The sequence below is a fragment of the Tauraco erythrolophus genome, chromosome 6 (assembly GCF_009769465.1).
Source record: "Tauraco erythrolophus isolate bTauEry1 chromosome 6, bTauEry1.pri, whole genome shotgun sequence".
NCBI classification, from domain to species: domain Eukaryota; kingdom Metazoa; phylum Chordata; class Aves; order Musophagiformes; family Musophagidae; genus Tauraco; species Tauraco erythrolophus.
This window is the reverse complement of record NC_141470.1, coordinates 48122761-48147499: the sequence shown is the minus strand read 5'-3', so window position 1 is coordinate 48147499 and position 24739 is coordinate 48122761. Positions and strand designations below refer to the sequence as shown.

The window sequence follows — 24739 nt, the reverse complement described above, 5'->3', positions numbered from 1 at the left end:
GAACCATGCAGGCCCTCTGTGGGGGCGTGTGATGAGAGAAGCGGGTTTTCTAATTTTCCAGTTTTTCACCCAGAGGGAAGCCCTCCTCATGCCCCCTGCCCTGTGCTGTAAGCCAGGCTGGCTGGGCAGGGTTCACCCAGGGAAGCCATGAAGCGACCTGCTGAAACCAGAGGCAAATCATTCAAATAGGAATTGAGATATAAAGAGTGTGTTTTGGGAGGGAGGAGGGGAGAAGAAGAGTGCTGTCTGCTCAAAACCAAGAGGTTCCCAAAACTGTGTTCACCTCTCTCCTCAGGACTTGCTGGTGGGCAGTTCAGCTTTGGGAACATCTGCTCCATCCCCAGCTGGGACGAGTTCCCCTGCTGTCTCCACTCCTTGCTGTGGTCCCAGAGGAGCTCCAGGCAACTATCCTCCTCCCTCCAGGCAGCGTGTGTCCCTTTGGTGGTGTCCTGAGACAGCCCTGCCTGTGCAGCAAGAACTGGCAGGGGAGGCACGTGCCTGTCCCAGGGCTGCACCCTGTCCCCAATGTCAGGGATGGTGCCAAGAGCTGTGCCAGCCCCTCTGAGGGGACACAGTGGTGTTCTGCCACTTCCACGCCTTTGCTGCTTCTGCCCACTCGCTGAGGTTTGTTTTTGTGGGGACTGTGGTGGGTGGCAAGGTGCCTGGGGATGGGGAGGTGTCCGAGCAGCCTCCTCACCACTGAAGCCTCTGCAGGACATCCCCAGGAAGGGTCAAAAGCTCCTCACAGGTGGGAAAGGGGCTGGGGCATTTTCACAGGCCCTAGCACCAAGGGTCCCCCCTCTCCTGGTGATGGGCAGGACGCGCTTGGGTGATGACACCAGGCAGCAGCTGGGTGAAGTAATTTTATTCAAGGCACAGTCATAGCAATAAATCACGAGAAGGTAGAGACCTCTGGCACATTCCTACAGCGGGGCAGCCAAGGGCAATCGGACCAGCAGCCCGAGCTCCCTAGGATGCAGTGCCGCTCGCAGGCACTTGCTTCCACCTGGAGAGAGGCCACCAGCATCCCCCCTGCTCCAGCCTGGGCTGCCCCTGGAGCAGGCACTGAGGGCAGCCCCGGGGGCACCTGGGCAGGGAGCTGTGAGCCCCCAGGGTGCTTTTTGGGGTTGGGAGGGAGCAGCTGAACTCAAGGCTCCCCAAGGCAGCTGCTCAGTGGCTGGTGTGCCACAGCCACTGTCCCAGCATGCAGGAGCATGTGTGGGCTGGGGGCCACAGTGCTTACAGCTGGACCAGCTGAGACCCACCAGCCCCACGGGGATGTCCCAGGGCCTGCTTTACTCCAATAGAGACCCACAGCTTGCTGCTAGGCTGCCTTTTAATCCAGCCCTCACTCCCCCAAGACTGGCACACTGTACCCCTCCCCCAGTGGCACCAGTAATGCCAGTACCATGGCTGAGCGTCTGCCTTCTCCCAGCAGCACTCTCCATACCAGCAGCCCCAGTGCCAGCAGAGCTGCGTTGTCATCCCTTGTCCCTTCCCTCCCTGCATGGCCCTGGGCTGGCAGCTAGAATTGTTCTGAAGCCAGCAGGAAAATCAGGATCAGGAAAGTCAGCCCCAAGGCCAAAGCGGGGCCAAGTGAGGAGCCGGCGTGCCAAGGAGGGCTAGCAAGGTGAGGATCTGCCCGTGTCCCCAGAGGCCTCCATAGCTGCTGTGAGTGAGCTGGAAAACCCCAGGGATGCTGCCCAGGCAGGAGCTAGCACATTTACACCGACCACAGCAGGACTCGCTCGAGAGGCGGTGTGGCTGCTGGGGGAGCATCCCATGGCTGCGGCTTGGGGGCGAGGGCAGGACACAGGGGACCAGGACCCAGAGGTCAGGGTCCCGCCAGCTCCTCCCCCCCACCTCCCATTTCTGTTGCAACAGGGCAGAGCCATGCGGGGTCCCATGGCCTCTCCCAGGGAGAACGCGAGCACGAGAGGAACGCTGTCAGGTGGAGCGGGATGACGAGGAGCTGCCCTCACAGCCATTAAACACACTCGTCCCTTGACTTCCCACCCCTCCCCAAGGACCCAAGGGCACAGGCATGGTGCAGCGGTGGCAGAGGGATGCGGTGGGAGGGTGGAGAAGAACTGGGCTTGCATGTTGATGCCTGCCGCCGGGCAGGGCGGCCGGTGCTCGGGCAGACGTGGGAGCAGCCCCAGGTGCTCACTCCTCCACCAAAGCACCTGGGCTCAGCAGTCCCTGCTTTCATAGGCAAAGCCTTGGGGGGGGTCAGTGGGGTGGGGCAGGACCCTGCACGGCTGGTAGCAGGGGAGGCAGCGGGACAGCCGCCACGAGCAGCAGGAAGCAAGGGTTAGGGGAGGCGGGGGGTGAGGGGCAGCTGTCCCCTGCCACCAAGGACCCGCGGGACAGCATGGTGGCAGGCACATTCATCTGAGCTGTCTGGGCAGCTTCCCCCTCACCAGGGACCAGGGCCTCTCTCCTGTCCCCAAGGCATGGCCATTCAGAGAGACCCTCTCCCCACACCACTGCACCTCCCCTTCCCCACGGGGGGCTCGAAGAGACAGGTGGGGATGGGGAGGGGGCACGGGAGGGGCTGAGCTGGTCCAGGCAGCAGGAGGGACTGGCAGAGCCTCCCGCCACCTGCCATGCAATGGGGTCTTCCCCTCTCCTCAGTCCTATCATCCCCTCACTCCGTCAGCGGTGGCCCCCACCAGTGCTGGAATGCTCTTTCCTGCCCCCGGCATGTCCTCCGCTCTCTGCATGCCCAGTCCTCGCCCCAGCAGTGGGGATGGTCACTGGTAGCGGGCCTGGCTCTCCATCACAGGGCCACTCCTGTACTCGCCCTCCACTGTCTCCAGCTCCGTCTCGAAGCTCCGCAGCCCCCCGTCCTCTCCATCCTCTGCCGGCTCCAGGTGGTTGCCCATGGTGCCGTAGGACTGGTGTGCTGGGGAGGCCGCCGGCGTCAGGCTCAGCTCGGGCTCCTGCAGTACGGTGGCCACGAAGAGCTGCCCCGGGGGACGGCAGGAGGTCAGGGTCCGGGGCAGCCAGGTGGGGGGACCACAGCAGGGCTGGGGAGGGGTACTCACATTGGAGTTGGGAGTAGAGGAGACGCTGCTCCGTTCCACATCGTTGAAGGCGCCCTCAGACTGGTCGGACATCTGAGGAGAGGGAGGAAATGACAGATTGTGGGTCCCCAGCCCAAGCTGGGGGGCAGCCAGGCACCACCTCGGACTCTCCACAGCAAATGCACCCCAAAGAGGTGAGGAGGGGATGCAGTGGGGCGAGGGAACAGGGCAGGTGGCTGTCCGCGCTTACCTGGTAGCTGGAAGGTTTCCTTGGCTGCAGCTTCTTCAGGCAGAGGCCAAAGAAGGAGAAGACAATGCAGGAGAGGAGGACCACAAAGGTGAAGAGGGTGACGGGGCGGGTGGGACCTGGAGCAGAGAGACACTGGGGCAGCACATGATCCTCCAAGGACCTGCTGCAAGTCCAACTGAGACTTAGGCTGACGCCTGCTTTGAGTCTTACAAGCTCTCAACCCCCTCCCCAAAACCCCCTCACTTGCCAGGCATCCATCGCATCTTCCCCCATCCCCCTTCCCAACCTCCATGTCATGCCTAAGTCAGAGGTGACACTGGCAGCCTGCCCTCCCAAGCATCAGATGTGACCCTCAGCCTACATGAGGGGCAGCCCCAAGCTCTCCCTACCGAGGCGCAGGACGGAGAAGAAGAGTAGCCAGAACATGCAGAGGATGGGAGCCACCACGACCTGGCTGATGGCGGCAACGTGGAGGCGCTGGTTCAGCTTGGTGGGGATGTACACATAGTAGATGTTGTATCGGTCAACCATGTGCTTGAGCAGCATGTAGAGCAAACCTGGTGGAAGGAGAGGGGCCATTTGCGGGGAGGACAATGGGGACAGCCAGGGCTAGGGGACAGCCAGGGCTAAGGGACAGTGGCCCAGGGGATGATACTCTCCTGTATGGGAAGCTCGTAATCCCACAACACTACTGGCAGCAGGGACTGGCCATTCTTGGCACAGCCAGGGACAGCGGGACCAAGGGCATGGTATTGTACTCACCAAAGGGGACAATGATGGGGCAGGTGATGCTGTAGGTCATGACGACAGAGAAGATACAGCAGGTCCAGGCGTACTCCAGTCCAAACTGGAACTGGTAGGCTTGGCTCTGGGGCACAACCAACAGCCCCATTACTGCCTCTGCCTCTGCAAAGGCTGCCCTTGCCTTTGCACCCTGGCCCACACAGTTGCCTCCCTCTGTTATTCCCACGAGGTCAGGGCCAGCAGTGCCCCTTGCATAGTGGCTTGTCCCCACAAGCCTACCCATAGGACCAGGACAGCCTGAGTTTCCAGTGAGCACGTCCCTGCCGTGCTGGTGGTCACATAGGTTCGGAGGTGACCAGGGCCACGTACCCGCTTGACGTGGAGCCGCTCGGGCTCAGACTTGGCAAAGCAGAGGCGGGCGGTGTAGACGAGGAGGCCTGGGATGCGCAGCAGCTCCATGGCCGTCCCGATCAGGCTCGAGGTGACCACGTAGTTGACGAAGAAAGCGCCATTGTCTGGGAGGAAAACGCACCTGCCCCGGGGATGCAGAGGGTGAGAGGATGCCCAGGCAGGTGGCTGGCAGAGCTGCAGGCGTCAGGTGCTCCTGCTCTCCTGGGAGCTCCCTGCTACTCACTGGAACTTGATATCAGCCTCGTCCAGAAAGTGGGTGTCAAAGAGCCAGCGGAAAAAAAGGTCCAGGCTGGAGTGGGGAGAAGAGGAGCGGCTCAGCAAAAGGGAGAGTAACATGGGGGGCACCCAATGGGCCCGTGTTTCCCCCTGCCCAGGTGGGTGAGACCCTCTGGACCCTACGCTGCCAGAGCAGCCCCTTCTGCTGCACTGGACCACTGCAGTGCGGGTGCTCGCCTCCCGGATGGTCAGCATTTCCATAGCTGGGGCTATGCAGATACCTGACCTGGTTCTTTCAGGGCTGCTGAAGGGCTGACCCCAAGCAGGGCACCACTAGCACCTTCGGGTCAGCCGTGGCAGCCTGGCAAGCTGCTCCCCTCCTCCTTCACAGGGAAGCTGTCTGTCCCTGGCCATCTGGGAGCAGCTCGGCACAGCTAAGGACCGAGTGTTTTCCTCCCCAGAGACAGCTGTGCTTCAGTGGTGGTGGGCCCTCAGCCCGCTGGGGCTGGCTTGCAGGGAGCCTGGGTGCGATCCCCACTGCCAGGAAGCAGGGAGAGCAGCGCGGCAGGGTGGTCCGTACCTGCTCAGCCCCAACGAAGGCAGGATGATGACCATGAACACCAGGAAGAAGAAGCACTTGTGCATGGTGAGCTGATTTTCACTCGACCTGTGGAGAGGGGAGGCAAGAGAAGGACATTGCGCTTTTCCAAGGCAGAGCAGTCAGCGGGGTGGAGGCTGAGCTGGGTCTCACTCTTCACCAAGGAGCTATTCTCAGCCCCAGGAAGCCACATGTATTTTGATCTGTGCATCTACTGGTGCCTTGCAAAGCCTCTCCCAGGCCGGGGGCAGTCACCACAAGGAAATCTGCTGTAGAGAAAGGTCTTGTCCTTCCAGCCTCTCACCTCCTTCATTCCTGACCTCTCCTACCATCCCTGATGGTGTAGACACCTGACAAGAGGCAGCTGGCTGTCTACAATGGGTTCAGGAGCCCTCATTTTCCCTGGGAGAAGAGAGGTTGTGACAAAGCTCCTGCAAGGACTCAGTTGACCAGACACAGGGGTTGGGGCCAGTGGAGGGTGAAGACAGAGAGAGCACATTGAAGGAGCTGGGCAGAGGTTCTTCTGCAAGGAGACTTTGAGCATCTGGAAGCTACACCTTTGCCTTGGAGGGCTGGGAGCATGTCTAGGATGTGCTGACGGAGTCAGGGCCATGGCCCTGCTGCTGCCAGTCCACCATCACACCATCTCTTTCACAAACTTCTTCATATCGATCTTAAAATCAGCTCCACCTGCCTTTGTCAGCAGCCTGGAAGCATTCAGAGCTATGGCTCCTTCAGGCATGGATTTGGGGCTCTTTCCATGGAGGGCAACACCCATGGGGCTCTGGGGGGGGTCTGCCACTCCACTGCCTGCCTCCCCGCAGGTCGGGTCCCACGAGTCCTACTGAGCTCCTCTCATCTACCGCAGCCCCGGGGGAGCACGGGGGCCAGCCCCGTTACCTCGTCCAGTGCGACTCGAAGAACGCTGAGTAGTAGACGAGGAATGGCAGGAAGACGGAGAAGGCCCAGAGCAGTAGCGTGGGGAAGAACTGGGTGATGATGGGGTTCTGCAGGAGGAGAGATGCCGGACATCCCTCAGGAGCCCACCAGAGCTCAGCCATGCTGAAGGCAGGTCCCTGGGCCTCCCGGCACAGGATAGTGTGCGCAACAGGTGGGCTGGGGCATCCCCTCCCTGAGCAGGGACATTTGTTTCAGGAGATAAGAGCCTGAAACCAGTCAAAGGCACCATGGGCACACTCTGAGCCCCGGTGCTCACCCAACAGCTCACAGGTCAATGAGCAGGACTGAGATGTGCTGCTGGCAGCTCTTAACATCTACATCTTCTTCCCACCCCTCTTCTGCATGGACATCAACCTGCCCTCCTCCATGGACACTAGCACCAAAGCTTAAATGCCTCAGGGCTCTGCGACTGGAAACACACCAAGAAGGGGATGGATAGTAAGCAGGGGCATGACCACTCCTTGCCTCTCATCAGTGCTCATCCCAGTGATGGCTTGTCTTCCTGGGCTAGTGCAGAGCCAGTGCCCTCCCCCTGCCAGTGCCCTCCCCCTGTCATGCGCAAGTCTTTTCCCTTTGGGAAAGCTGGCGCAGGGCGCCAGGGACTACCTTGAGGCTCTCCACAGGCTGCGTGACGTTGAACATGTCCATGGTGTTGACGATGATGGCTGGCGTGGTGAGGAAGAAGAGGAGGACGAAGAGGCAGATATTTAGGAGAATGAATCTCACCCACCAAGATGTGCCACGGACTGATAAATTCTCCCTGTGAGAGGACAGCACAACTCAGACATGGTGTGGAGAAAAAGCCACATGTCCTGGGTCTCCTAGCCTGGCTCCCCAAAGCTCTGCCTCCCACTGCCCACTCCGCCCATCCTGGCAGCCCCTGCTCCAAGTTCAACCTCTCTCCCCTCCCTGAGCTGCTGCACTGACACCTGCAGAGCCCCCAGGACCAGAGTGTGATGGCAGTGGGGGGTCCATGCCACTAGGAGGCTTTGGAGTCAGGCTGCAGAAATCAGAGCGGGCAACCACTCCAATCTTCGCCTGGCCAAGCCTGCCACCCATGGGGTGATCACCCCAGTCACCCCTGGTGACTTCTACTATGACCACAGGAGGGACTGTCAGCCCCTGCCACCCTGAGAAGGCATCCTACAGGTATGCACAGGTTCCCTACAGCTATACGGGTTCCCTATAACTATGGGTATGGGCTCCCTATAGCTGTAGGTATGGGTCCCCTCCAGCTGCTCGCCCTCCCTCCCTCTCCCACCACGGGGGTTCACCAGATGATATCGCTGGGTGCAGGGGCATAGCGAACGCCCCAGTGGTGTGACTTGACCACGGTGGTGACAGAGGACTGTTGGGGGTGCTTGCGGCAGCGGATGTGGCTGTAGTCCTTCAAAATCCTGCAGGAGGAGGGAGCCAGGGGTTGGGTCAGAACCAAGGGCTCAGGACCCCCCCTCACTTCTCATGAGACCCTTCCCGCAGGCCCAACAGAGCAGCCATCTCCACAAGTGGCAGAAGCACAGTGGAGACAAACCCATTGCCTTGCTTTGGCTGGAGTAGCCCGCAAGGTGCCCTAGCGGTGGTGGCCATCAGGCTGGGGGACGTGCCTGTGCTGGCACATCCTAGGGGCACTCACACAGCTGTCATCCGCTCATCCTGGAAGGTGACGAAGGCCATGTCGAGCCGCTTGAGCGTGATGCGGTTGCGCTCGGCATTGAACTCATCTGTGAGCTTCTCCTCCAGCTCCCCATAGTACTGCTCGGCATCCACCTGCGGAAGCAGCCGGGGCTCTGCCGCGCTCGCTGGGCTGCGGCCCAGGCCAGCTGCCATGCTCTGCCCTACCCACAGCGGGGATGTGCAGCCCTGCCCCCACCCACCTACCTGCTCAAAGCCACAGAAGCGGCAGCAGAAGATGCGGGCACAGGGGTGGGTTTTGATCATGATCTTCCCCTCTTTCTGTGCCTTGGTGGTGAAGTAAAGCCGCCCCTTCATTGCCTTGCGCCTGCCGGGAAGCCGACAGGGACAAGGGTCATTCGGGGAGCAGCAGACAGATAGACAGACTGGGTCCCTCAGCATGCTGGGCAGGAGTGGTACACCCACCCACAGAGGCAACGGGGACCTGCCTGCACTCACCTCTCCGCATCCAGCTTCATCAGCTTGCGCACGTCAAAGCAGAACTGGACGTTGGTGACAGTGCAGCTGGGATAAGCCTCGCTGTGGGCACAGGGACACAGTGGTACCAGGAGCCACAGGACAGGAACAGCCCCTGCCACCTGCCTACCAGTCGCCCTGGCAAGGCTGCAGCACGCCACTACTCACTGGAAATGCTTGATGATAAGGGAAGGGTCTGTGATCTCCTTGGGGATGTGGGTAACCATCAATGTCCGGGCGACCTGAGGGAGGAGAAGGGGCAGGGGGTGGGTGAGAGGGGGCCGTGGGCCATTTCTCTGCCACCCTGTTCACCCAGCCACCAGGAAGGCAGAGGTGAGCCGGGGCACTGACTGCCACCACGGAGGCTGGTCAACACAGCCCTCCTCAATGCCCACCCCCAGACCCTGGGGCACAGCCAGAAGCTGCCACCTCCCAGATAGACACAGCAGAGCTTCAGTCTCAAGACACAAGGCAGCTGGAGAGACAGATTTGCCTCCAGGCTGCCAGGCTTTCTCCAGAAGCTGGACAAAACCAGCCTTATCTTTCCCTGCCTGCCCAGTCCCAGGCTGTTTCTAAAGCCCTCCCTGCCTACTGGGACCATCATTTTTGCACAGCACAGAGTTCTCCATTAGTGCTGAACAAGGCAGGGCTGGAAGAAGGGTGGTTACTCACCTTCTCGTTCTCCCTGTATTCGAGGTGGACGGAGTGGTGAGCCATGCAGAGGATGGTGAGGATGAAATAGATGAGGGCGAAGATGCTGTGCAGCCACAGGAGACGATCCCTGGAAGAGGGCAAGAGGGGATCAGCGAGCACTGTGGCGGGCGCGTGGCACGTGGACCAGCCTGGTGCCCAGCACTTTACCCACAGTGGCTCCCACTGCCCAGCGGGACCTCCCCAAGCCGGCTGCTGGACCCCCACCCCAGGGACAAGAGGGACAGCGTCCAGGGTGTTGGCAGAAATGAGGCCGCCCACAACCTCCCTGAGCCCCTCTGCTGGCAGCAGGGTGCAGCAGGCAGTGCGGGCAGCTGCCCACCACAATAGGTGCTCGTGTGCAGTGCAGACACGGGGGCTACGGCGAGCAGCATGCTGCTCACATGGACCTGTCCCCATTCTGGGACCGTAGCGAGTGCCGTGCCTGGGCACTGCCAGCAGTGCCAGCTGCAGCAGCAGTGCCCACAGTCCCCCACCAACATGGGAGCCACATACTGCGTTGGGATGTTGGCGATGGTCGTCCGGCCGAAGTGGGTGGGATTGTGTCCTGCAAGGGAAGAGAAACAGGAGGTTATGGGAACCCAGTGCAGTGCGTGTGTCCACGCTTGCAGCGTTAGCAGCTCCAATCTCTTCTCCCTCTTCTTCCATCTCCCAGGTCCCCATCAAGCCCTCACCACCCTGAAGCTCCCTGCCTCTTGCATCCCTCTGTCCCACAGCTGATGGTGGGTTCCTGCTCACATGGAGGCTCCCACCAGAGGGGTCCTTCTGTCCTCTGTCCCCAGGGCAGGGTGCTCGGCCTGAGGAAGGGGAAGCTTGCGCCATGCTCCCAAGCCACCCTGCAATGGGGAAGCACCTACCCAAGAGGTCCCCCGAGAAGTTGACGGGCAGGATGACGGCCACGGAGAGCACACAGACCAGCATCAGCAGGACCAAGAGGTGCCGCTGGAAGGAGAGGTAGGTGGTGGCGTCGATCCCACACTTGCTCTGAATCTCCTCGTCCCTGGGGAAAAGGTAGGTGGGGGTGAGCGCTGGTGGTGCCGCCCCATCACCTCCCACCCCAGGGACACTGGCTGCTCCAGCCTCACACAATCCATCCCAACTCATGGCATCCAGCCTGTGGCATGTGGGATTTGGGCACAGAGGGAACGGGGGATGCAAGCAACCCTCAGGCTGCCATCCCATCATAGGAACAGGTCCTACCAGAAGAGGCTGGAGCCCGTTCCTTTGGGATAGGAGGCAGGGGCCAGGAGGAAACACAGAGGTGAGCCCTCTGTTCTCCCTCCCAGAGGAATGAGTTAGGAGGGCTCTCCTCTGCTGCTGGTCCCAGCAGCTCTGGGTGATGCATGACCACCTATGGGCATGGGCTCCCTGGGGGGGAGCAGCAGTGGGGCATGGCTGCGATGCCAAGGACACACACTTACTTCATCTGGTAGATAGAAATGAGCCAGGAGCAGAATCCCTGGAAGGGAAGAGAGTCGGAATAAGCTGAGGCAACCACCTCCCTGGTGAGGAGCCAGGACACCGGCCTAGGGCCAGGGGGCTGAGCAAACGGAAGCAGCGCCCAGAGGCAGCTGCCTTGGCTCCTCCTGAGCCTCAGGAGGAGCAGGAAACATGCAGCATGTCTGTAACACAGGCTCCTGGCTTCCAGAAGCTCCCTCTTCTGTGCCTTCCCTGGAAAGTCTCTAACATGCAATGTGCTTTTCTGACCGCTACCAAGCGCTGAGCCGGCACTGCCGTGGAGTGATACACGACAACGCCAAGATCTTGTGTAATAGCTCACTCCCTGCCACTGCATATGCAATATTAGAGTTTTTCTCCCCTATGCATTATGTTACATTCTACCAACGCTGGAGTTTGTGCAAGTTGAAGGTCCCTCTGCAGTCTTCCCTGTCATGGCTGTACCAAATAACATGGGGCCATCAGGCCTCTCCTCTTTGCTTCCTTTCTAGAGGGTTTACGCTGACCTTGGACAGGAAGGAGCCCAGGCAGCCCGCTGTGAGATTCCCTTACCCTGACCTGTGAGAGCCGGCAGCTTCTTTCTCCCTTCCATTCCCCAGCTTTACCCAAGTCAGGACCCTCCCTCCCATCCCACGGCTCAGCTTTCTCCCACTGACTGCAGCTGGAGGCTTTAGAGGTACAGGTGTCCCCATGCGCCTTACAGCTCCATGGGGGACAGACACCTCCTTAGCACAGCCGGGCTGACTCCCCTCCTACACCCACTCCAGGGCTCTGCTCTGGAGGACCACGTCTGGGAGGTTGTCTGTGCAGATCGCAAGCTCCCTGGGCTGTAATTTCTTGGGTTTTCCAGAAACTCTCCTGAAAAAACATCATTTATCAGCCAATTCCCAGCTCTCTAGGATGCCCATGTGCAGAAGAGAGGTCGCACGCTGCAGTCAACAGCTTGGCTACTCATCTCAGGGTGAAGGATAAGTCCCACACTTGCTCCTTGGAATTTATGATGGTAACGGGAATTCGTCAGGCTGCTTTTATTGCAACTTCATCATCCAACCCTGCTGTTGGAGGGATGCTCTGGTGCTTCCCTGCAGAGAAGGGCTCCCAGGCAGGAATTTGATTGAGCTCCTCCTCACTGGATACAGGCAATAAAACTTTATTTAGCTTTCCTGCCACGTTCTCACCTTCTCCAGCAGGTATTTTCTATCTTCACCACCTATCAGCCCTACAAACCCTCTGATGTATGAAGAAAAATCCAGTACTTGCTTTTATGCTCTCTACAAGTTTCTCCTCAAACTCCTCTTCCTGCCACCCTCCCAGTGTGTTTTACATCTAACCTGGCAGAATTTAGATTTTCCTCATTTGTGAACGGCTTGACTTTTAAAAGGATGTCTTCTTACATCTAATAATCTCCCTTAAGCTGCTCTTTAGCTGTGCTGGCACTCCCTGTGGTCTTTCTCATTTATTTCTTGATGAGCCATATACATTTGCCCAGAGCATCCAGTACCGAGCCTTTAAACAGGCCTCCTGCCACCTGCAAGGATTTTGCTTCTTTACCTTTCCTGCCTAGATCTTTTTTAAGAAGTTCTGCCATCTTTTCATAGTCACACCAGTGACTGATTTTTGAGTTTTCGTTGCCAAAAAAGAGAAAGAAACAGTAAAACATGTTGGTCCATGCTTGTTTCCAGCAAAATCTGGTTTGTGGCCAGTGTGGTAGAGAGAAACAAAAGGTGGCTTTAAAGCCCTCAAAGCCCACCATGTCGGCAGTAGTGGAGGTGTGAGCCAGGGCATTTTGTCCTGCTGGGACCAGAAGGGTCGCTGGGGAATGCAGAGCAAGGTTCTGGCCATGCATCTGACTAGGCACCCACAGCCAGTAGGGATGGCTGCGCAGCCGGGAGGTGCTTGCCTTGGCGGGAGCGTCCCCTCCAAGCTGCCGTTCAAGGTAGATGCCTCAAACCCAGCCAGGACAAAGAAACCCCTCAGCTTTCCCAGGAATAGCCCACTGCTAAAGGGCGTTAAGCAGGAAACCCCACACTGGAGGATTTAATTTCTCCCATTTAACTCCTGACCTGGGTTTCCCATGAAGAGCAGGGCGGGCTGGGCCAGGATGAGCCAAGCCTGGGCTGCTGCTGCCATGGCCACCAGCACTCACCACGTCCTTGTTATCGACGTCCAGGGGACTGCTCTCTGATGGGGACTTCTCCTTCTCACTCTGCTCTCCGTAGAAAAGCGACGTCAAACTTTGCAGTGATGGGAGGAGTGGAGAGGTCAGGCAGGAAAGAAGCAGCAGATGGGAGAGGATGAGCACCCTCGGAGAAGCTTCTCCTAGGAGACCAGCCTGGGAAATATCTCCCCCATCCCCACATCCTGCACTGGGGGCGGACCAGCGACTACCGCTGGACTCGGGGCAGAGGCCGCACTCGCTGCCTCTGCACCAATGGGTCTCTGCGGCTTCTCCGTGGCCCTGACCCACGGCAGGGAGGCCGATGGGGAAGTGGTCTTAGCTCCAGGACAAGCTATATTCCACTGGTTTCAGCCCTCGAATGGTATTACAGTAAAAGGAATGTAATCAGTGCTTGAATTTTAAGTCTTGATTGCCCTTTTGATCTCCCCAGTGAACAGAAACATTGCCTGTCCATTGCCAGACTCGGCTCCAGAACTCGAGCCCAAGAGGAGCTGGAGAGAGGAGAAGCAGGAGAGGGGCTTTTACAACATTTCCTCTGGCGGGCTGCCCAGCCTTGCAGAGGCCCCTCCTGCGCTCATCGCTGGCACAAAGGAAGATGCTGTGCATCTGGGGTGAACCACGCTCTGGCAGCCAGACAGCTGTGGGCAGCACAGCCCACCTGGAAATCCAGTCCAGGCTCTGCTTTCACCAGGACACTGGTATTTTGGGGGACATTCTGCACCTAGCCCAAAGGATGGGCCAGGCAAGCTGCCCTGTTGACATGGGAAACAGTGCTATTGCTGCATTTCTCCTTCTGCCTCCTCCGCCAGCCAGCCCTGTTCATTCCAAGAGAGTCACAGGGGAAGAGGCCGCATCTCAAGTCCCCACCTGAAAGCAGTTCTTGGGCCTCTATCCTTCCCTCCCTGGCACCGAGAGCACCATCACGAGATGGTGTCTGCAAGAGGGAATAAAAGCTGGCTTGGGCTTTCCCTCTTCCTGCAGCGGCTGGTGCCTGTGCCTCCATGGGCAAGGGCAGCCAGGCCATTCCTAGTGGGAAGGAGGGACAGGAACACATGCTGAGTTTCTCCATGGGCTACCCCGCAGCACTGGCCCTCCTGCCAGTCCTCTTGGAGAGGCTGGGTCCTGCTCACCTATCGTTGTCCATCAGCAGTGCCAGGCGCCCATAGTCCCAAGCTGCTTTCCGAAGGCAGGAGAAGACCAGGAGGAGAAGCTGGAAGAATAGGGAAGATGAAAGGTGAGGGGTTTTGTTGCAGGGTCTCACCCTGTGAGCTCTACCCACATCCCTCCTTTCATGTTTTCTCACTCATGAGCCCAACCTCATGCAAAACTCTTGCCTCAAGTCAAACTGCTCCTGCTCAGTGATCTCACCACTGCTGCCCAAGTGCCACCTGCTGCCCACCACGGTGTGGGCAAAGCCCTTGGTCCCTTGCACTCACCCCCGCTCCCCCAAACAGCCAGGCACACCGGCAGGCATGCTGCACACCATGTGGCTGTCAGCACACCCGTAACACACGCACGCTTGTGCTCACAACCAGTCTCTGACACCCTCCCAGCCTGCTCACCAGCCAGAGGATGAAGTTGATGGCGAGCACGGTGGGCACGCCGCCGAAGGGCAGCCCTTCCAGGACGGTGCTGCGGGAGCGGGCACTGAAGCATTGCTCCTCCGTGCTGTTCACCAGGGTGTCCAGGAAGCTGAGCACGTCCAGCGAGGTGGAGCCAGCACCGTCAGGCGCTGGCTCCACCGAGTACACGCTCTCCATCGGTGCTGTCGTGGGGCCTCACTCTGCAACACAGGGGCAGAGGTGCAGGTGGAGAAGCCTTTGCTTGAAAAGGGGCTGTGGCTCTTCCAGATCCTCCAGTGAGGTCTGAGGTGCTCAATAAGGGCAGGGAGGAGAAAGAACTGGCTGGTGACCTTGGAGCTTCCCCAGTCCCAGACTCTTCCAGGGAGGGACTGTGGGACACAGGGCAAGGGAAGTTGCTGAAGAAATTTCACAGCTACTTCATACCCTTTTCCCACCCCATTAAACCCCATGCTATGGGCTTGCCTCCACCATACCTGAGACAGGTCTCTCACTACCTCTGCCCCTCAGTCCTGGAAGCTGGGTTGTGTCATGGCCACCCTGGTGCAGTCAGCAGGCAGGAATAAGGAGCCGAAGCATTTGCTTGAGTTTCTGAGAAATAAGAGCAATGATGGTAACAACTGGGCTGCTGGGGCTGCACTTACTGCGCTTCCCTCAGCCAGGTATCTACCACGTGTGGAACATCCGCCATCCTTCCCTTCTTCTCTATCATCACAGTCTGACTCAGGAGTCATAGGAACTCCCTTCCATCTTTCCACCAGAGCAGAATTGCTCCTGCCATGATCTCTTGAAGTCTTCGGAAGAATCAGCTTCTCAAAACCCTAAATGCCAAGGTCCCCCCATTTCCTCAGGAGCTGACACTGCAGGCTACAGTCCTCACTGGTAGGAAACACTTAAAGGCCATTAATGGCCAAGACTGTGGCATGTTTCCAAAACTTTTCCTATCACCATGCTTTAGGTAGGAGAGGATCCCCTCCAAACCTGCAGTGCCTGGGACCTCTGGGAACAAGCACCCTACAGCAGCCAGCATGACCCAGCACAGCTGTGACTCACAGGGATGCCACAGACCTGCATCCCAGCAGAGGGTCTTCAGGGTGTTCTCAGGACGGTCTCTTAACAGGTCATTGGGGAGTTTTCAAAATGGTAACCAGGTTGCGTCTCTAAGGTTTCTTCCAAAAAGACCCCAAGGTAGGATGTCTAGTACTTTTTAGGTAGATAAACCCGGAAGGCTGAAGACCCCGCTTAGGGGAAGACTGCTGAGGTGGCAGGGAACAGATGGACAAGGAAACAAGTCTTTGGAGGCCTCGAGCAATCAAATGTAATTTTGAAGTTGGCCCAGACCTGAGCAGGGGCTTTTACCAGCTGACCTCCAAGGAGTCCCTTCCAACTTCAGTTATTCTACGTGCCTGTTCGCAGGCAATCACCCACCACAGCTGATCCCTGCTGCAGGATGCTCACAGCCCACATGGACAGGACAGAGGAAGAGGAGCAGGAGCCACAGTCTGATAAAGCAATGGAGGAGGATGCAAACAAAGACAGCCAGCTCCTCCGGGGACCTGGAGATGCAAAGTGTTTATGGTGGGTTATTTTCCCATCAAGACTAAACAGGATCAACTCTGCTTCAACGTCAAAGGAAACCTGATTGAGAGATCCTTGGGGAGCACAGGGAGAGCACGCACAAAATGCCTCGGCTTAGAAAGGGGATCTTCCTGAGCTCTACATGGATTTGCTTTTGTTAGGAAACATTTACTTCTGCTGTGTCAGCATGACAGATGGGAGACTACGGCAGCACATGGTTTCATGTGCACTGCTATAGCCTCAGCCTCTCTCTCTTAGATCGTGCAGTTTTCTGTTTGAGGAGATTAGTCCTGTCCTAAAGGTCCTGAGGAGCCCGGACACCCTTACTCTGTGGCTGAGCAGAGTGGGTAGGACAGGGGTGCAGGGACAGGAGCTGACACAGATTACACGCCTGAGACACTGACTCTCTTTGGCCTCCTCATCTGGGGAGCGGACAGACTGAGGAAGAGGGAGGCTTTCAAACACAGAGTTGACAAAAAAAAAAAAAAAAAAGGCTCTGACAGCCTTACAAATGCAATCAGATGGGCACAAGGGATTCCCAAGGGATTCTCAACCCAAGCTCTCGAGAGGGTTGAAGAGCTTAAGAACTCATCTTGGTGCCTTCAATTTTCAAATTAAACACAGATAGGTGGCAACTTGCTACTTTCTTCACTTCTGAAGTCTAAATAGCAGCCCAAAGAAAAAATCTCCACTGGAAGCCAAAGAGTGGCTGGGCTGCTTCGACCAAGGCTATGAGCCCAGCAGAGCCTGAGGCTCACCCCACTCCAGGGTTAGGCTGGCATCTGGCTACCTGCATAGATGCTTCAAAGGGATATCAAAAGCCACTGAACTACAGGCATTGAGGTCCCCAGGACATGTGGACTGCTGGCAGTCCCTCTTACTGTGTCACCTGGTCATGGGCTTCAGTGTCTGCTATATATCTGCCCATGCTGCCTACAGCATCCTCAGTTCTTCTCGGAGGTCCCTAGCCATAGACATATTGATCCAGTTCATGGAGTCTGGAGACATCATAGCCCAAGCTGGGATGGTGGACCATTAGTGACCTCCCAAAAGAACTGCCAGGTCACCTGAGATATGCTGATACTGCTCCGAAGGGCATTTCAGTAGACTTGGGGCTGAAGTACCATCCCTGCAGCCAGGCGTGAAGTGAGGGATGGGCTGGCAAAGTCTCCCTGTAGTGCCCTCTGTCGTGGCATGCCTCCCAGTCAAGGTCGGGAGTCCCATACTTTGAGGCCCAGCATGGTCCCATTGGGATAACAACCCCTGAAGAGGGAACTCCAACTAGGGGAGACCCATGGGAAACAAGTGGGCCACTGTGACAAGTGGCAGCCATTTGCCCCGGCCTGCCTGCCTCCCGCTCACTGTCAGGTAGCTGTGAAACCACCGGCGCCTCCAGCCAGGGTCGACTCTTTCCTACGGAGATGCTCTCAATCTGTTCTCCCCATGTGCACGTCTCCCTCCCTCCCCTCCTCCTGTAAGCAGTAGAGCCATCGCCATCTGGCATTTTCAGCTGCTAAATAATTCACTGCCTTTTTGTTAACAAGGAGAGCGTGTATCTGACCAAGGGAGCTGTTGGACCTTCAGCAAATAAACAAGGAGACTCTTAGCAACCTCCAAGTCCCTTCTCCACCACCACTACTCTACCACCCAGCAGTAAGATCCTGCAGCTTGTTTCTAGGCACCATGTTCACGTAGGAGGAACATCCTGCTGCAGGATGGTGGGGTGAGGGGGATTGTCACAGGGATCAGTACCGGTTGTCCTTCCCTATCAAGTTCTTGTTGCTGCCCCCTTCCCCCAGTAGCAGATATTTTGCTCCTGGTGGCCAAAAGCAACGGGTTCCACCTGGAGATAGTGCTAGCATCTCACGCTCCGAGCTCTCCTGTCCACACATCTTCCAAACACAAGGCTTCACCCACCCAGCCAAACTGGTTCCTGTCTCTCCACCCAGCACTGCACAGAGAAATTTCAGGAGCAAGAGAGCCCTCAAGCCACCGGTCCATCTCTGTCCCGTCTCTTTTAGGCACCTCCAACTCCGCTGCCCAAGGGAGCCATCATGTCGCACTCAGTCCTGTAACACAGCCCTTGTGCCATGTCACAGCTCCTACGAAGCTGATCTCAGATACCCATAGAAACCCACCTCCAAATACCCAAACCAGTACTTTTCTAGACCATTTGTTCCAGCTAATCTCACCTTTTATGGTGCTGCTCTTAGAAAAGCTTATACAAATTATATAGCTGCAGTGTTACCATTAAAATAACCATTGGGAACAACCAGCTAGAAGTAAATCATGTAAATGTTCTAGGAACAGCAAATGCAGCAGAAACAGGGAGAAATTTCTGCTCACGTGCTCCAGGAATAGCTTGAACTCTGACCTGTAGGACATGTTCAACCTCCCTACAACTGGAGGAGATACCTTGCTTGGTATATAGAGTGAGAGATCACACAGATACTGTAGGTCGGTCAGTTGTAAAGTCACTGTTAAAACACCTAAGCTAAATTTTCACACCAAACATGCAAGATAATTCAGTATTTTGCAATAGTCTGGCGATAGCACTCTGCAATCATATCTCAAAGGTCTGAATGAACCCCACAGCATCGCCAGACTAGATCCTATTCCCAGCTATACCACTGTCATTGTGCTTTTCCCAGTCTTTAACAGCCAGAGGAGGAAATACTGTTGTGAGTAACAGAGCTGAGTGGGTGCCTTCCCCTCCAGAAGGTGTTGGAAGAGCTTTCCATTAGCTGTGTATGAGGCAGTGCCTCCAGATGCCAACCACAGACAGGTGTTCCTCAGAGCAGCCCCTGTCCTGGAGGAGCAACAGTGACAAGCAAGTCAAGAAACACAGGAGTATGCAGGGTTGCAGCTGGGAAAACAAAGCAATAACACAGAGGCAAAAATCACAATATATGGTCTACCCAATCTAGGTGTCGCTTACAGGAAAGATGGTAAAATAGGGTCAGAAAACATGCAGAGTACTAGAGAAAGGCAATCCTTTTTTCTCCTCTTTGCAGTGGCTGTCAACAGACAGCAAATGTACGAGATTTGCCATAGAAAGTGATTTGCTGGATAATTTCTATGAAGCATTTCCAGTGTGTAGGGTTTGCCTTGAATATTCAGTGCCCTGTTTGTTTTGCTGATACACCAGCATATGCTTCTCTCCGGTTGGGTGGGCACTAATCCAGGGAATCAGATTTTCAATTGAATATAAGGCATTTCTTTTACATGAATGCAATTTTTCAAAATTCATCTTTCCCTTGAAGCACTCTGCCAGCAAACTCATTTGCTGGGGGATTCACAGACAGCTGGAGTAGCAAAACAGCAAAACAAAGTCTTGGGAGCACTCAGATGACTGAGGCTTCTTGGCATGCCTGTGCTCACCCAGCCTCAGTGTCCTTCTCCAGCAGGGAGGGTATGACTCGTTTCGGCTGGAGGATGGGCAGTCAGGGCACAGGGCTGCTGACGGAGCTGCCCATGGCCACGCGAAGCCAGGAGAAAAGCCAGGCTGAGGAGCCAGACCATGTCTCCTAGGAAGCAAGCATCCCCGCTTCCTGACTGCCTCTGCATCCTTCTTCCTTCGCAAGGAGATGTGCTCAGGAAACATGGGAGGGGACAACAAGGACCATCATCATGGGAAGATCAGGTTAATGCCCTGGTGTGCTCAGGGCTGGTCAGGGAGGTGAACCTCTGGTGTCCCACCTGGCGGGACTGCAGTGACCGACCTTGCAGGACTGCAGTGATGGGGCGGCCAGGAAACCTGAGCCACTGCCACTGACTCAGCACAACGAATGACCTCGGGCTGAGAAAAGGTTTACCGACACCCTGCGCTGAGCTCAGCGCACACCCCAGCAGAGGCAGTTTTGGCACCAAAAAGCATGGTGACCTCTCCATCCCTGTAGCTCAGTGCACAGGAGAACAGGCACACCACAGGTCACATCCATCCCTGAGAGGGGACAAAGCACAGAGGGGATGGGACCACAGACACAGCTCTCCAAAACCCTGTGTGGGTCCAAGGCATTCCTCTCTGGCTCTCCCTTCACCCTTCTCTCTTAGAGTTACAGCCTCCAGGTCCAAAAATCAAAGAGGGGATGGGCTGCCAGTGGCCTGTGGGGGTGACCAGCCACAGGGCAGCAGCAGCCCTGAGCAGGGCTCTTCACACCACCTTCGGCATCTTCAGGGCAGGTATCTGCACAGAAGACTGGCCCCACTGTGACGGCACCCACCTCCCCGGGGCTGTGTCCCACAGACCCACGGAGGGTGGAGCCAGATCCCATCAGGGAGCCGAGGTGCTGGATGTGGAGAGATTGGTAACACAAACACTGACACTGATGTGAATGCTGCACCCACACCCTGCTAAGACTACGGCACAGACAACCCACCAGCAGAAGACTCCCATCCCATCATTAGCAGGACAGCAGCTGCCTCACACGAGCTTGTCTCTTTAGCCTACTGGAAACAAGGAGGATCACATCACGAGGAGCAACCTGGACAGTGGGCTACAGAGGCTGGGGTCAGTAAGGTTTGGAGGCAGCAAACTGGGCAGCTGACCGGCCCTGAGTCACCCTGCAGCAACTGATGACTCCTAACGGATATAAAACACCTGCTCAAAGACTACCTTTGTCATTGTCAGTCAAGACATGATCGCTCAGAGAGGTCAGGAGAACTCACTAGCCAGTGTCCCTTGTCCCACACCACCCACAAGTGACCCTGGGCACATGTGCCCAGGTGCTCGTGAGGATGGGGGATATGAGTGTGGGAGCGAGTGGGAGGTCAATGAGAAAACAAGCATGAGAGCATGGCTGAGCAAAACAAACCTGCTTAAAGATGGTATAAATATACATCACCTCTCCGCCCATAAGCTCTGAGTGCTACTTTTCCCTTGAGGGGCACAAACAGCCCCCAGGCTCCCTGCTAGCCAGGGCAGGATGGCAGGGGGAGCCACTGGCCACCCAGCCCACCCAGGCCTGGGGGATGCAAAACCCAAGGTGTCCCCACTCCTGTCTCCGAAAGTTTTGTGTGTGTCCCCTGGCAGCCTCCTGCAGCAAGGGACGGCGTGGAGGTGCAGGAACTCGTGGCCAGGGACCATGTGGGCAGCAGAATGAAGGAAGAGGTGTCTGTCCCTGGGGCAGAAAATGCGTGTTCTCCCTGCTCCCCTCTTCCCGCTGCTCCCAAACTGCCTCGCCAACACTGTCTAAATTATGTCACCCATCAGGAGGGAGAGACCACAACTCTGTTTTAGGGAGCCAAGCAAGTTTTTCTGCTCTCCGGAGTAGCAGGTTGCCACCACCTTTGGGAAACCCTGCGCCGGGTCACACTGCCCCGAGGGGAAAAACCTGAGACTCACCTTAAGCCAACACAGCATTTGAGAGCAAAACCCTCCCCTGTCACGTCCCCCTGCAGTGGCCACTGCGTTGTCCCCAGCTCCCTGCCCTCCCCTTCTTCCCTGGCACCACGTGTAGACCTGGAGGCAGCCGCATTCTGGCGCTGGGACAGACTAAGCTCCGTGTACAACATTTTTGGACGAGAAGGCATTCCAGCCCCCAGACTCCAGTAGGGATCTCTGCAGGACAACGCTTGTGGCCTTCCTCTGCGGTACAGCAGCCACCTGCACAAGCCCCTTCTCCCCAAGCGATGCTGTGGACCAGGCAGGGCAGCACTGACTCGCTGCAGCGCTCCTCGGCACGAGAATAAAGCCAAATCTCAGGCAGCCGAAAGCAACCGATGCTTATGGTGAGATCTGCAGCCCGGGAGGTTGGTTTGGGCCGGTGCGTGGGAGACACTGTGCACAGAGCAGCTCTTCTCCAGCACCTCCTCCAGGCACCGACGAGCCAGCGGCTGCTGGAGTCAGTGCACAGGGTTGGGAAGGAGGAACCGGAGCGGAATTTATCAGTTCCACCTGCAGCCCTTTTCACCACATTTGACTAAGCTGCACTGCAGGCTGGCTTTAACCCCTGTTTGTTTTATATTTCAATATCCCACTGAGCACACAGCGTGCTTAGCTCCTTACACCGTGCTTTGTGTGCGCAAAGCATCGAGTAAACACGAGCTAATTGGGCTGCGAGCTCTCCAGGGCAGGGGCCCGCCGCTCACCCTGCGTTGCACATCTTTGTCCTCTGATAATTCTTAAATCAATGCTCTTCAGCACAAAGGACTACCCAGGCCAGGCCCAGCCCAAGTGCAGGGCAGGGAGCCACTGGGCTGCTGGTGGGCGACAGCTGGGAGCACAGAGCGAGGAAAGCGGGCTTCTAAGAAACACGGCGACAGACTTTTTAATAGGGCCTGTAGTGCTAGAACAAAGGGTAATGGTTTTAAACTAAATGGGAGTAGATTCAGACTAGATATAAGGAAGAAATTTTTGGCAATGAGGGTGATGAAACGCGGGAACAGGTTGCCCAGAGAAGTGGTAGATGCCCCATCCCTGGAAACATTCAAGGTCAGGTTTGACGGGGCTTAGAGCAACCTGAACTCATTGAAGATGTCCCTGCTCATTGCAGGGGGGTTGGAGCTTTAAAGGTCCTTTCCAATCCAAACCTTTCTATGATTCTGTGAAAAAGCTGAGGCTCACTGTAGCTTGCTCACAAGTGGGAAAGGAGCAGGGAGCATCCCAGGGCTACCAGGTCACTGCTCCGAGCTGGGATGCTATAGGCTGCTCCCAGTCCCCAGGGCAACCCCCAGGCCCATGGCATGCCAGGCCCACACACAGCCAGCCTCCATTTGGCACAGAAGGCTGAGGAAGGCAACCGTCAGCAAGGCTGTGACGGCAATGGGATGTTGGGCATTCAGAGGCAGATTGGTTCTTCCTCTACTCAAGTAAAATAACCATGCTCCAACAGAGGAGGGTTTTAAGGCCTGTGAGAAGCAAAGGGCCACCTTCACTTGGAAAATACTCCCTCACGGAAAGCTATATGGAAACCAGGAGCAGCCATGGCACAGTCAGGGGCCAGGCTGAGGCTGTTACTGCAGGTCACGGGCATCTTTCACAGTGCCACAACGTGCCAGGAGCACTGTGGTCCCTGGTCATGGGGGAAAAGGCAGGAGAGCAGCTCCTTCCTCCCCAAGCCCCTTCTGCTGTTTGGGGAGCGGGAGCTGTGGAAGATGGAGAAGAAAGTGGGAGGTTTATCTGCTGCCATTTATAAAGCCACCTGCGGCAGGGAGACTGCCAGCCACGGTAGCAGCCAGCGCAGCCCTTTCCAGCACAGCTACAGCCGTTCCCAGCAAGCAGAAGGAATGTCACCCCGGGGCAGAGGCAAGGACAGGGCTGTGCTTCGCACGCACACAAGCGTGCTCGGGCTGTGCAACGAGGGGGACACAGACTGGGGAGCAGCCCAATACCACACTGCTTGGATCAGGCAAATCTGGTGGCTTGGCACCCAGTGTCCTGCCTGGCTGGATGGCATGGCACACTTGGGGATGGTAGTGACCTCGCTGCCAAGTTGATGGAGAAAGTGGGCATGTTTCAAGTCCCCTGCACGGGTGCTCTCAGCTGCTGAGCTCCAGCCAGACCCTCCATGGCTGATGCCCACAGCCTGCTGCATGATGGGTATGTGGCGGGCTAGCAAGAGTACAGCTCGCTGCTGCCTGAAAGGGACCTGGGGGCACCCTGCCACCGAGCATCTTCATCCCAGAGACTCCCAGGGGCCACTATAAGGTGGGCAACATCGTGCTTGTCCCATTGATCCCCTTCTCCTCAGGCCACCCGTGCACCTCCCTTCACAATGCGCTGGGGGAGCCTTGGTGCCCAGCTGCTGCCATCATCCACCACTTTGCTCCTCCCCAGCTTCGAGCAGCCACAACAGCCCCACAGCTGATTCTGCTGAAGGAGTGAATCTGCCCTGCCCAGCTCCTTTCTCTGCAAGCATAAAAGCTTCTCTTCCTGAGAGCAGTTGGTTACAACGCTATATGCACACACACAAACACCAGAAATAAGATTTCAGAGCATCTGCAGAGCTAGAACATTTCTATCGCCTGTGCTCAGTGCCAGGAGCAGAGCGAGGTTTGGGCTGCAGCAGGAGCTCATGAGCAGCACTGCTCACCAATCCTGGCCCCACAAGGCTTTCCTCCCACCTCTGCCCAGATTCCAAGCACATTTGGGTAACACCAGAGGACCAGGATGAATCACCCTGCCCTGGGAACATGGGAACCGGCAGCTCAGTGAAGGCTCCGGTACCACAAGCAGCGATGGCCCCGGCAGGCGCTGCGCTAGCCACATCCAGCCGTGCCAGAGGGATTAGCTCTCAGCATACCAGTTTGAGTCAATAGCGCATCAAAGGGAAGGGGAAGACTTTGATGGTGAACACAGGGGTCTGCAACAGGAAGACAAGGAGAGAAAGCGGTCCAAGGCCTGGCTTGGCCACCTCCATCCCCTGGGGATGCATCCATAGGAGACCCACCAAATCTCCATCTATCCCCAAATGTGCAAGCGAATTTGGTCCTTGAAAAGGAGGAGGGAAGAGACTGAACCTACCTCACAGTCCCAACACCAGATTTGCCAGCCGTGGGCCAGCCACTTGGCCTCCCACCAAACCGTGCCCCTGCACAGGGCAAGCCTGCCGCTGCTTTTTGCTGGGGCAGCGGAGGGAGCATGCAGCGGGTCTAACCTGGTCACTGGGGCATGTGTCCAGCTGCCTCTGCAGCCCACACAGCCTTCAGGAGAAATCAAAGGAAAGCTGCTGCTGCTGTGGCTGGGAAGGGAGGCGGCTCTCCCAGGCACACGTGGAGCTGCAGACTGGCACCTCTGCAAAGCACCGACTGTGCCAGCCTCTTCCCGGTGCAAAGGGTGCTCACGCACGACAAGACAGCTCGTCCCCATCACCTCTGGGAAATTCCTCTTGCCCAGGACACTCGGGCACAGCCCCAGCCATGTACCTGCTGCAGGGT

General features: G+C 57.0%; 1 protein-coding gene across 2 annotated transcripts; it reads right to left on the bottom strand.

Moving 5' to 3' along the window:
- Nucleotides 1-2756: 2756 nt before the first annotated feature.
- On the bottom strand, nt 2757-14464 carry TMEM63C (transmembrane protein 63C). 2 transcript variants are annotated; one of them, XM_086613232.1, is made up of 22 exons: nt 14267-14464; nt 13835-13914; nt 12672-12759; nt 10489-10526; nt 9925-10067; nt 9563-9614; nt 9029-9137; nt 8525-8598; nt 8339-8419; nt 8087-8207; nt 7842-7975; nt 7483-7605; nt 6815-6968; nt 6149-6255; nt 5231-5317; nt 4658-4723; nt 4393-4555; nt 4042-4147; nt 3669-3836; nt 3280-3395; nt 3051-3137; nt 2757-2969 (listed from the first exon to the last, which is right to left on the bottom strand). In XM_086613232.1, exons 1-22 carry the CDS (start codon nt 14462-14464, stop codon nt 2757-2759), a joined length of 2508 nt encoding a protein of 835 aa, XP_086469358.1. The 2 variants fall into 2 exon arrangements, with proteins under 2 accessions (XP_086469358.1, XP_086469359.1); XM_086613233.1 differs by having other exon boundaries at nt 3051-3122.
- Between the last annotated feature and the right edge of the window lie 10275 nt (nt 14465-24739).